At 46.6% G+C, this 12665-nt stretch overlaps 1 protein-coding gene across 1 annotated transcript in view; it reads right to left on the reverse strand.

The window, feature by feature from the left end:
• PIK3AP1 (phosphoinositide-3-kinase adaptor protein 1) overlaps positions 1-12665 on the reverse strand; it is a 79670-nt gene that overhangs the window by 40534 nt on the left and 26471 nt on the right. The window contains exon 3 of the mRNA XM_065407952.1: positions 1454-1602. Coding sequence (XP_065264024.1) covers positions 1454-1602 — 149 coding nt within the window. The remainder of the gene's footprint in view (positions 1-1453; positions 1603-12665) is intronic.

A 12665-nucleotide genomic window follows, 5' to 3' on the forward strand; every position in this document is an offset into this window, starting at 1 on the left:
TCCAGTTCAACAGCAGCATTCGTTCTCCTATGTTCCAGCCAGCATGTTCAGATGCCACCACACACAGCCTTGTGCTACAGGTAGGTAAATCTGGGGTTAACGCACCAATTTTGAGCTTCCATTAGAAGCTCAAATTCAGTTACACATAGTGACCAGTAGGGGTCATGGCTGCTGCAGTTAAACAAACCCTTGTCCCAGCCACTGGAGTTGCGAGTTTCACCTCTGTCACTCTCAGCACCCGCAGATCTGGAAACAAAGACCTAAGAGCAAGTTTCAGACCCACCACCCTCTCCACCCCTCCCTGAACATGGGAGCATATTTTGCTACTGTGCATCTGAGCCAGAAATGCCCAGTATGGTAAAGCCATTTTAGATGAGGTGACAACAATACTGCCAACCCCTAGCATCCAAAAATCAAGAGTCAGGTGCAAAAATATCATGAATAGCTTAAAAATTCTTGTTAAACAGATTTTGGATTCTCAGTTGCCTACTAAGCTGCGCTTTTATGGCTCATGTTTTCAAGTTTCTCTGCAACCATGAAGCCTAGAAACTCTAAATAAAAGCTGAGTGTCCCATGGTCACATGACTCCAGGAGCTGGGGCTTTAAAACAGACTCCAAATATGGAGAAACTATACAAGTCTGGGAGTTGGCCACACCATGACAAGTATGGAAACATATCGAGTTGCTGCCCTTGTTTCATTGCACTAAAAGGCTAAGCTGGTGCTTTTTCCACAATGCATGAAAAGGAAATAATGTAAACTGGTGGTCACATTGCAACACTGCAGTGCTGCTTAGCTGTTGGGTTTTTCAAGTCTCCTGTAACAGTCAGTACCTCAAGTTGTATGGACATCAGATCTCAAACTGAGCAGTATCAGGCTGGGTCAGACCAGAACATATATCCCCAGATACGGAGGGAAGTGAAGTTGGTGCTCCATTAGGTGGTGCTCTTGTGTCAGAGTTTGCTGGGGCATATGTACAGTACTCTTCGTTTGGGGAGAGAGGCGGGGGAGATGAGCTGTGCTTACAGAGATGCTGTCTTTCAGAAGAGACAGGAAACTGATCCAGATAATTTGCAGGAAGTGCCTTGGGACCCTTACAAATTGGTGCGTTAACCCCAGAACCTGAATATAGTCCACCATGACTTATTACATTCCACCAACCTGAATAAGCCCATAAAAGCCTGAGCCTCTTCCACAACCTTCAGGTTGGGTGGCAACCCTGTTTAAGTCTTCATCAGAGGCATTACAGTACAGCCAGGACAACCGTAGGACACTGAGTGTCACAGTATTGCTCCTGGGCTGCGGGAAGGAATCTCAGGAGATGGAGACACTGAGGGTGGGGCTGAAGGGAAAGAACTGAGCTTGGGTCTCCAGCATGGCAATGCAGAGCACTAGCCACTAGTGCACAGTACAATCCCATGTTGAGAACTCTAGAGGAAATGGACATACTGTACCCCACAGCGTATGCGGTCAGGCTGCACCACCAAGTCTCCCAGGGTGCTCTTGGATGTCCCGTGCTGCTGACTCATTGCAAGTTTCCTGGAGTAAACTGGGTTTCTCTCGTCTTCTGCTTCTGTATCAGTCACAGAATCGCAGCCAGAGTCTAAACAAAGCAGACAGAATCCCGTTAAGTCATTCTCATGCACCAAAAATACATGGATGCATGGAGAAACACACAAACACAAAGTATTCTAAAAGAGAACCTGCTGAAATTCTTAAACAAGAACTCAGAAAAGGAGATCTAGTTGAAGAAAGGGGAATCAACCAAGTTTCCTCATTTATTCCTGTAACGGGACGTCTGGGGTTGGTTTGCATTTGTTCAGAGCGACATACAGCTCCACAGAACTGCTGTAGCGGCACTGAATATGCTTATTCAACAGCCCCATTCTATGAAAATGAGACTATACATAAACATCAGTTACAGGAATTTGGTCATCAGCTGGGCTGATTCTAACAGTGCACACTCCTCTCCCAAAGCAATTAAAGGATAATTGATCCCCCTTAGCGCCAATGATGAGCCTGCTTTTGAGGGCCTACTTGTATTGCTCACCACAGAGAGTTATATCAGACTACTGGATACACCCTTTCTACTCCAACCCAATCAGTCTCTGTCAGGGTTCCCCCCTCCCACTCTGAACTCTGGGGTACAGATGTGGGGACCCACATGGAGACCCCTAAGCTTATATTCTACCAGCTTAGGTTAAAAACTTCCCCAAGGCACAAATTCCTTTCCTTGTCCTTGGACGGTATTGCTGACACCAACAAGTGATTTACACAAAAATTCAGGGGATGGTCACTTGGAATCCCTATCCCCCCAAAATATCCCCCCAAGCTCCTTCACCACCTTTCCTGGGGAGGCTTGGAAATAATATACCAACTAATTGCCTTAGCAATGTGAGTACAGACCAGACCCTTTATCTTTAGAACACTAAAATCAATCAGGTTCTTAAAAGAAGAACTTTATTATAAAGAAAAAAGTAAAAGAATCACACCTGCAAAATCAGGATGGAAGGTAACTTTACAGGGTAATAAAAAGATTTAAAACACAGAGGACTCCCCTCTGGACTCAGCTTCACAGTTACAAAAACAGGAATAAAACTACCTTTGTAGTTGCGGGGGTTCGGGCAGAGCTGAAGGAACTCTGCATGTTTTTGTTAGCAGCTGTGAGAACTGGAGGGTGCTGCACCTGTCTTGAAGGTACTAAGGGCAATCCCCAAGAACCATAAGCTCTCACAGATTGCCTCAGCACCAGGAAGATTGGATGAGATGAGATTAGACAGGATTTCAAAGACCTAGATGAGCACAATAAAATATGGACAATCAGCACAGCGTCCATAAAAGAAACAACAATTCAGGCCTCTCTAGTTTATTAGAATTGTATGATCACAGTTACAAAGCTGGGAGGGGCTACAAGTGCTTTGGAGGATAGAATTTAAATTCAAAATGATCAAGATAAACTGGAGAAATGGTCTCAAGTAAATAGGATGAAATTCAATAAGGAGAAATGCAAAGTACTTAACTTAGAAAGGACAATCAGTTGCATAAATGCAAAATGGGAAATGACTGCCTAGGAAGGAGTACTGCAGAAAGGGATCTGGGGGTCATAGTAGATCACAAGCTAAATATGAGTCAACAGTGTAACAATGTTGGGAAAAATTAATAGTAATTCTTCCTCTCTACTGTGCGCTAATTAGGCCTCAATCTGGAGTATTGTGTCCAGTTTTGGGCGCCACATTTCAGGAAAGATGTGGACAGACTGAAGAAATCCAGAGAAGAGGAACAAAAATGACAAAAGGTCTAGAACAATGGTTCTCAGGGTCCGGGGCCCCCTGGGGGGCCACAAGGAGGTTTCAGGGGGTCCATCAAGCAGGGCTGGCATTAGATTTGCTGGGGCCCAGGGCAGAAAGCCGAAGCCCTACCTCATGGGGTTAAGCCTGGGGCCTCAAGCCCTGCCACCCCAGGCTGAAACTGACTTAGCTTCATGGGGCCCCCTGTGGCATGGAGCCCCAGACTGTTGTCCTGCTTGCTACCCCCTAACACTGGTCCTGGCTTTTATATGCAGAAAAACAGTTGTTATGGCACAAGTGGGCCGTGGAGTTTTTATAGCATGTTGTGGGGAGGCCTCAGAAAGAAAAAGGTTGAGAACCCCTGGTCTAGAAAACATGAACTATTAGGGAAGATTGAAAAAAAATTGGTTTGTTTGGTCTGGAAAAGTGAAGACTGTGGCGGGGGGGGGGGGGGGGAGAATAACAGTTTTCAAGTACATAAAAGGTTGTTACAAGGAAGAGGGAGAAAAATTGTTCTCCTTAACCTCTACAGATAGGACAAGAAACAATGGGCTTAAATTGCAGGAAGGGAGGTTTAGACTGGACATTAGGAAAAACTTCCTGTCTGGGTGGTTAAGTGCTGATATAAATTGCCAAGGGAGGTTGTGGAATCTCCATCATTGGGGATTTTTAAGAGGAGGTTAGACAAACACCTGTCAGGAATGGTCTAGCTAATACTTAATCCTGCCATGAGTGCAGGGGACTGGCCTAGATGACCTCGTGAGGTCCCTTCCAGCCCTATGATTCTATGAAAACAGTGGTCAAGGAGAGCCATCTAACAATATATTTGGATTTGTTAAAGCTTCTGAATGGTTTGATCTTGTAGGGCATTTCCTCATAGTCCTAGTCCTGTCGCCTGACTGGAGGCTATGGAAACAGAGCTATTAGGTAGAGTGAAAACAGAGTGAGCCATGTTAATCAGTTACTCGATTAACTGCTGATGGAGCAGCCAGCTGGGGGAACTTTGGATATGAATTATTCAACTGCTCTTTCATTCAGAAAACTCTGACCCTTGCCTTACTAACTTCCCCTACAAGCAATTGGGCAACACTGAGGGGGCTATACTGAGAGACTGAGTTCCCCCGTCACTGATACCTGAACATGCATGCACCAGAGCACAGTCCACTTTACTATTCCTGGCAGTACAAAGACCCAAAGGGACAGGCAGAGTTGGCCTCATTACACCATCTAGGCACCTGAAGATTGACCCAACCCTCTCTATGCCACCATCTATATTTGCAAAATGGGTATAATTATAAGTGAAAACATCCAGATAAGAGAGACCACAACTGAGAGGGTCTGATCCCTTGATCAGTAAGGTAATACCTGACTTGAGCTTCCACTGTCAGTAATTATTGTATTCAACAACTCACAGGTGAAACACTAATCTCTGACTTGGTAGGGAAGGACCCTTTCTGCTCCCCTTCAAATAAACTACCCCAAAACCAGGCCTGACTGCTTCTGAAGTACCCACGAGAACAGCAGTCAGGCAAGGAACTATGGTCCTACAAACCCCACTGCATTTCCTTTTGAAGAATGGACATCCAGGCAGTGCTAGTAGCTGAATGTCTCAGAGAGCAACTCCATGCAGTGTCTCTCCCATCCCAGCCAAGCCCTCCCCCTCAGTTTCACAGCCAGCTGGGCTGTGTGATTTCAGTGTGCATCTGTAGCCCCCAGTCAAAAACCCGAGAAAAACTTGGTCTGGCCACCTGCTATGCTAACTGTTTACTAGACATATAAGCCAATGGGAAGCATTGAGTTATTTTAATATACTGAATATTGTTACGCACAGAACATACATCCGGTCTGTCATCCATTTCCTCCTGACTTCACTGATTTTATCTCCATGGAGCTGACAGCTGTGGTTTCTTAGTACTTAGAATTTAGGCATGTGAGCTGACTGAAAGAGTCTGCAACTTGTCCAGAGTACTTCAGCCTCTGGATATGAATACAGTTCACAGGACGTAGCATTAACCAGCCCGACAGGCTGAGTAATTAATTCGCTACGCTTGCGCCCTTATGGGTGATCTTTGCACACATTTTTCTCCATACACTGCTTCTTTCCCAGCTGAGGTAGCATGATTAAAGAACAGCCAAATTTAGTGTCACTACACCAAGGATGAGTGTGAAAGCCTATATGTGGACCAGCACCTCCACTTGGACACTGAGTTCAGATCTAACTGGGCAAACTCAGCTGTATTTGCCAGAAAACTTGGTAAAATCCTAGAAGTGACAAGGAACTTTGGCAGAATTACAGCTGGAAAAGTGTGGCCCTGTCCTCCGTTGTACTCGGCTCCAGGACAAAGAGAGAAGAACAGTAACTCAGGGCAGACTAGTTAGCAGAAAAGCACAGCATAATGGTGAGGTCATGGAGGAGTTCGGAAACTCCACACACATACACATACACAAATGTACATCTGGACTGGGAGAAGATAATTTTTATCTTATAGGTGAGACAGGTGGTTACCCACAGCTGGTTAATAAATACTTTGAGAGTCTCAGCCTAAACATGCTGACCAAGTGCAAAGCCCTCTGCAAACATTTCATTGATCCCTGTGAGGTAGCATTTCACAGGCACAGAGGCAGTATCTCCAATAGACTTTCCTTAAATTTCCTATCACTGCTCTCACCACTGAAACGCCACAGCTTGTGGCTATGGTAGGAGCTCTAGCATAGGCCATGCCATTGGCACTTTAGCTTCTGTCATGCAGGGTACGAGTATAACAAGTAAACACACCACTGGCATGCTCTATGCTCATGCTCCCAGAGCGGTTGCTACAGCGAGATATTTTTAAGAAAGTCTCTAGCGTAGACACCGCTAGAGACAGAATTTCAAAGCCTCAATACCTCAATGTAAGAGGTTCTTACTTGGCAGCTATGGGATACCTTAGCTTCCTTGTGCTCCTGTAGCTAGGCCCTTTGATGTGGTTCAGCCCTCCAGGCAAGCCACAAGTCCCCCTATTCAGGGCAAACAGGAGTTCAAACTCAGAACACGTCCTGGGCCCTCAGACCACTGCCTTCACCCCTGTCGATGCAGGGCTGGCACCAGTTTTTCCTCCTGAGACTAGTTCAATAGCCATTTCTCCCCCAACCTGTCCCGATCTTCCCCACCATTGATACAAGGGAGGAAGGGGGCTGGCTTCCTCCCCCAGAAGCTCCAGCTACAGGCCTCGAGACAGAAGCTAGTGCTCCATCTGCATTCCCTTCCCCAGCCCCTGTGCGCCCTGTGCCCACAATCACCTACTATACCCTGCCTCTCGCCAGGCGTCATCCAAGGCCCTCTTGGATGGTTTCCCAGCCTTGGAGAGCCCACACCAGGTCCTGCCTCATCCCAGTCTCTTCCATTTCTGAGGGAAGTCTGTTCCTTATGTTCTTTGGCATTCCTTCCCAGCATGCTTTAGCATGGTTCCTGAACTACAACTCCCTCAATCAGAAGCTCTCTAAAAGTGGGGGGCCCACTGGCGTCCGCACCATGGCCCCTCCCCCCGAAGCTCTTCCCCCGCATCACCTCCTTTCCCCCTTGACCCCCCACACCACCCATTCCCCCAGGGCCCTGCTCCTGTGCTGCCTCTTCCACCCAAGACCCTGCCCCCCTGCTCACTCCTCTTCGCCCCCTCTTCCTCGTCGCTCACCCTTACGGCCTATAAAACTTGGAGGGCATAGCCTGTCCACTTTTAAAAGTGATGAGGCCATGGCCCCCTGACCCCCCCACCCCCCGTTCCAGTGCCCCTGCCCTCAGTCCCACCATAGTTCCCCCCCCGCCCCGAATGCCTTTGTGTGAGGATGAACCGTCTCCTACAGGGGTTCTGTACCCTTGTTACACTAAAGCCTCATGGCGCTGAGCTCCCGTTGACCTGTGTTCTGAGTCACTTGACCAAGCTCAAGCAGTGCAAGGGAAGCAAAGGCGAAGCGTCTGTGGTGGAGACAACTGCCTTGTGCTGCAGAATTCCGTCTTCAGAGTCAGCACCTTTGACCAGCCCCAACTTCACTTTACATGTAAAGGAACAAGACAAGTCTGCGTTTGTTCCATATAGGGGAACAATCCTAATATCACCCCCGATAATTGTGTCAGTGGCCGTAGAACAGCCACTCTGATCAGCCCCCGCCACTTCTCATCTTCAACCAGTCTTGCCCTCACTTCCCCCAGCAACTCGTTTGTTACATTCATGTGTGTCCTGCCCACAACGAGCCCCTCAGCTCTTCCGGGCAGTGTGACCACCTCCTATTTGTTCTATAAAGATGACTTTGAATGGTTTATAACAGGCTAGGACACCCTCCCTTTCAGGCCAGCAAGCTGGGTCTATTAAGTTTAGCTTTTCTTTGGTTTTGCTTTCATTTCGTGTCTCACAGAACTCGTTTCCTTTTGGACTGAGATGGCCACTGGGTTGCTAACAGGTCTGTTGACAGAACCAACCTCTGCTCAATTCTTCTTTGTGAGTAGTTAAAGTTCAACTGTGTTTAACTTTGTAAATAAGCACCTAGTTACTCAGGCAGTAGGTGCTCTAGAAATCTACATACACTGTATTGCAGTTTATATATGGAGCACTTCTGATCCCAAAATAAGGAGAGTCTTTTCCTTTGTTATATTTTTGGCCCTATGGAAATATCACTGAAAGGAAAGGAGGGTCTTCTCAGCAGACTGCAAGAGATTTTCATGACCTTCAGCAGTCCGTTAAAAATTAACCCAAGTGAATAACCTACCCGATTCACTCTTCCAGGAGTGGACATTCCCCAGACTCTGCTTCCAAGTTACTTTTTAGTTTTATCGCTGAACAAAAAAGCAGAGGGACAGAGCTTGGTCACTGAACAAGAGAGGCTGTTTGCACTGTACTGACAAGGAGTTCCATGTTACTTTCATAATACTGGTTAGCAGAGATAGGAAGAGGATGGGAGTTTGAAGACCAGAAATGCAGCATGCATTTCCCAGACCAGTGAGATCAACAAAAAGCCAGCCAGAAAAGCCAGGAGGTGTAGGGACAGGAGAAGAGAAAGCGAGGAGGAAAACATGGACTGGAATAAAGGGAAGCAGAAGACACAGTGGTAAAATGAGCAGCCACAAGTGGAAGGGGAAGCAGAGGGGTATTTTCCAAGTTTCCACCCAAAAAAATCTTGGTTTTACCAATTTCCGCCCTAATGTTGGCTTTTTTTGGACCCGGGAATTTTTCACAGGGGAAGCAGATGGGCCTCGGTGAAAGGCTGGGAGCAGGAGGGAGCCGTTGTTCAAGGGTCACAGCCTTCCACTCCACTCCTGAGCCCAACCCTTCAGCGTGGCCCTCTCCACTACCTCCACGAAGAGGGGGAGCAAAATGGGCAGGGGACCTGGTCCCAGCAGCCAAGGTCCCCTGACTGCTGCTGCAGGGAGTAGAATGCTTCCTCAACTGCTATGTGGGGAGTATCACCCATCCCCCTCCCCCATAAGTACTGGGCACCCTTCCCCTATCACCCACTCTTTTGCCCAATTTTCTCCCATTTTTTTATTTTTTAATAAAACACAATAAATTCCTGGGAAATTTAAAAAAACAAAAACAAAACAAAGGGCCTTACCCATCCCTTACTCACCTTACCCAAGAGGAGGAATTAATGTCTTCAGACCTAGTAGGTCACATAGGCACTGCCTCCATGGGTGCTCCCAGACTCCCACCAGCTCAGCGCCCAGCAGCCACAGCTGTTTGGCGGGGCCGCCGATCAGCTGTTTGGAAGCTGGGGGAGGCACTTGCGGGTGGGCGGAGAGCAGTCAGTGGCGGGCACGCAAGGGCCTTGGGGGAGGGCTTGGAGCGGGAACGGGGTGGGGTGGAGCACCCCGGGGGAAAATAAAAGTTGGTACTTATGGTAGGTCAGCACACAAAGTGAGTGCGTAAACCAAGTCATGCATTTGCCCAAAAATACAGGCTTCTCCCACACCTTCTCCACACAGCTTATAGTCTAAACATGCACCAGTCTCTGCTTATAAACCAAATAAAGGGGAATTGAGAGGACAAGTTAACCTCATCAGGATTGTTTCACTGCTTATCGAGTAGTTGTTGGCAGCACACCCACAGTGGCGCCCGAGGAATTTGTAGACCTGTCACAGCCCACACACACCAAGCCTGTATCTGCACAGACAGCTTGGTAGGGATGGCAGAGTGTAGGGTGACCAGATGTCCCAATTTTATAGGGACAGTCCCGATTTTTCACATTTGCTGCCTGGTCACCCTAGGAGAGAGTCCTCTCTGCACAAACAATGGACCAATGTGGGGGAGCTGGATTAAGCCAGTGACTAAATTCTACTCACAGACCTCGGCAGAGCCTTTCCCCGCTGCCAGAGTCTTTCCCTGCAGTGGGGAAAGGCTCTGGCAACAAGGAAGCAGCAGGGCACTACACTGCTAAAAACAGCAGTGTAGATGGGGAGGCATGGCTTCAGAGTGTAGAGAGCCATGTAAGATATATACCCTATGGTTCTGGCATGTCTGTACTCTACCCACCTACGCCATGCCTCACTGTCTGCACTGCTATTTATACCCATGCTAGTTGGGCATGCAGTGTCTGTACTCTATGCACCACCGTAAGTGCAGATATAGCCAAAGAAGTTCAGCAGGTTTCCTCACAAAGCACAGGAATATTGGCTGCCCCCTCCTATGGAAAAGGATGCTGAATGAAAAGGAAATTGAGAACATTGTTATTTTCCAAAATCCTTATGAAGTTGCAGTTCTCACTGGTAAATTAACAGTTTTGGAACAAATTGACAAATTAAACAGTAATAAGTCACCAGGACCAGATGGTATTTACCCAAGAGTTCTGAAGGAACTCAAATATGAAATTGCAGAAGTACTAACAGTGGTATGTAACCTATCATTTAAATCAGCCTCTGTGCCAGATGACTGGAGGATAGCTAATGTGATGCCAATTTTTAAACAAGGGTCTAGAGGTGATCCTGGCAACAACAGGATGGTAAGCCTAATGTCACTACCAAGCAAATTGGTAGAAACTATAGTGAAGAACAGAATTATCAGACCTGTAGATGAACACAATATGTTGGGGAAGAGTCAATACAGCTTTTGTAAAGGGAAATCAAGCCTCACCAATCTATTAGAATTCTTTCAGTGTGTCAACAAGCATGTGGACAAAGGTGATTCAGTGGCTATAGTGTACCTGGACTTTCAGGAAGCCTTTGGCAAAGTCCCACACCAAATGTTCTTAAGTAAGGAATCATGGGATAACAGGGAAGGTCCTCTTGTGGACCAGTAACTGGTTAAAAAATAGGAAGCAAAGGATAGGAATAAAAGGTCAGATTTCAGAATGGAGAGAGGTAAATAGTGGTGTAAATAGTGGTGTCCCCAGGGGTCTGTACTGGGACCAGTGCTGTTCAACATATTCATAAATGATCTGGAAAAGGGGGTAAACAGTGAGGTGGCAAAGGTTGCAGAGGATACAAAATTATTCAAGATAGTTAAGTCCAAAGCTGACTGAGATCTACAAAGAGATCTCACAAAACTGGGTGACTGGGCAACAAAATGGCTGATGAAATTCAATACTGATAAGTGCAAAGTAATGCACATTGGAAAACATAATCCCAACTCTACATATAAAACGATGGGATCTAAATTAGCTGTTACCACTCAAGAAAAGATCTTGGAGTCATTGTGGACAGTTCTCTAAAAACATCAGCTCAATGTGCAGTGGCAGTCAAAAAGCTAGTAGAATGTTAGGAACCATTAGGAAAGGGATAGATAAGACAGAAAATATCATACGGCCACTATATAAATCCATGGTATGCCCACACCTTGAATACCACATGTGCAGTTCTGGTCGCCCCATCTCAAAAAAGATATATTAGAATTGGAAAAAGTACAGAGAAGGGCAACAAAAATGATTAGAGGGATGGAACAGCTTCCATACAAGAAGAGATTAAAAAGACTGGGGTGTTCAGCTTAGAAAAGCGATGGCTGAGGAGGGATATGACAGAGGTCTATAACATCATGACTGGTGTGGAGAAAGTAAATAAGGAATTGTTATTTACTCCTTCTCATAACGCAAGCACCAGGGGTCACCCAATGAAATTAATAGGCAGCAGGTTTAAAATAAACAAATGGAAGTATTTCTTCACACAATGCACAGTCAACCTGTGGAACTTGTTGCCAGGGGATGTTGTGAAGGCCAAAGTATAACTAAGTAAGTTCATGGAGGATAGGTCCATCAGTGGCTATTAGCCAAGATGGTCAGGGATGCAACCCCATGCTCTGGGTATCCCTAAACCTCTGACTGCTAGAAACTGGGACTGGTTGACAGGGAATGGATCACTCGATAATTGCTGTTCTGTTCATTCCCTCTGAAGTATCTGGCCCTGGTCACTGTCAGAAGACAGGATACCAGGATAGACAGACAGTTGGTCTGACCCATTATGGTCATTCTCATGTTCTTAGTCCTGCTCTCGGAGTAGGGCCACTAGCGTCATTTCGAAGACACCAGCAGTGCAACAGCCTACCTGAATCCAGCAGGGGCTTCCCTCCAAACCCAACCAAGGTGCACAAGCAAGGGGGCCTCCTCCTCCAGACATGACTCCAAGATCATTTATTAAATACTGTTCTTTACAAACCTAGCCATACATTTCCCTTGGTAATGCTGGAGAGCTATCCTCTCCTGCCGCCAGGTAAACACATGTAGAGCCCAGATAGGGCTATCCCTATTCATCCATTATTTGTCCAGACTGAATCCTGCTTCGCCTGTCAGTTATCCTTATTGCTCCTTTTGGGCAGAGGCCTAGTGTGCCGATCTGGGACAGGGTGCAGTAGCCACATCTGAACACCAGCAGACAGGGAGTTCGCTCCAGTGTGTACACCTGTGAGAGCTGAAGAACCAGTAAGGCCCTCGAAGGAAAGCTGGGGCAGAAGAATAGCTCCCTGAATAAGTCCTTCCAGGGAGGACGCAGCTGCAATAGGGCTGGGTTGTAGTCTGCAGTTGGCTTTGTCTATTTGTTTATATCAAAATCTTATTATGAACAGTGTGCCCCAAACGTCAAGAGTGTGTGACAGATGGTTCACTCTGTCTGCCTCACTTAACCAAGAGCAGGCGACACATCAAAAAGCACATGCCTGCCTGGGGATTTTTCCCAGTGCCAAAAATCAAGTTATAACCATCACTGATTCAGGGCTTCCTGTTGAGTAACTATGTACAATAAAGGAACATTCAATGCACAGATTAGTTCTTTCCCATCTGTTTAAGATGTAAGCTCTTTGAAGCAAGGGCTGTCATCTTATTTGTTATAACGTTAGCACTACAGAAGACTTTCCAGACCCCTCCAAAAGCTCCATTAACCTGGAGTTGTGGGTGAAAGTATTTATCGGATGCTTTTGAAAAGCTTGTC

This window comes from Emys orbicularis, chromosome 7 (genome assembly GCF_028017835.1).
Source record: "Emys orbicularis isolate rEmyOrb1 chromosome 7, rEmyOrb1.hap1, whole genome shotgun sequence".
Taxonomy (NCBI): Eukaryota; Metazoa; Chordata; order Testudines; family Emydidae; genus Emys; species Emys orbicularis.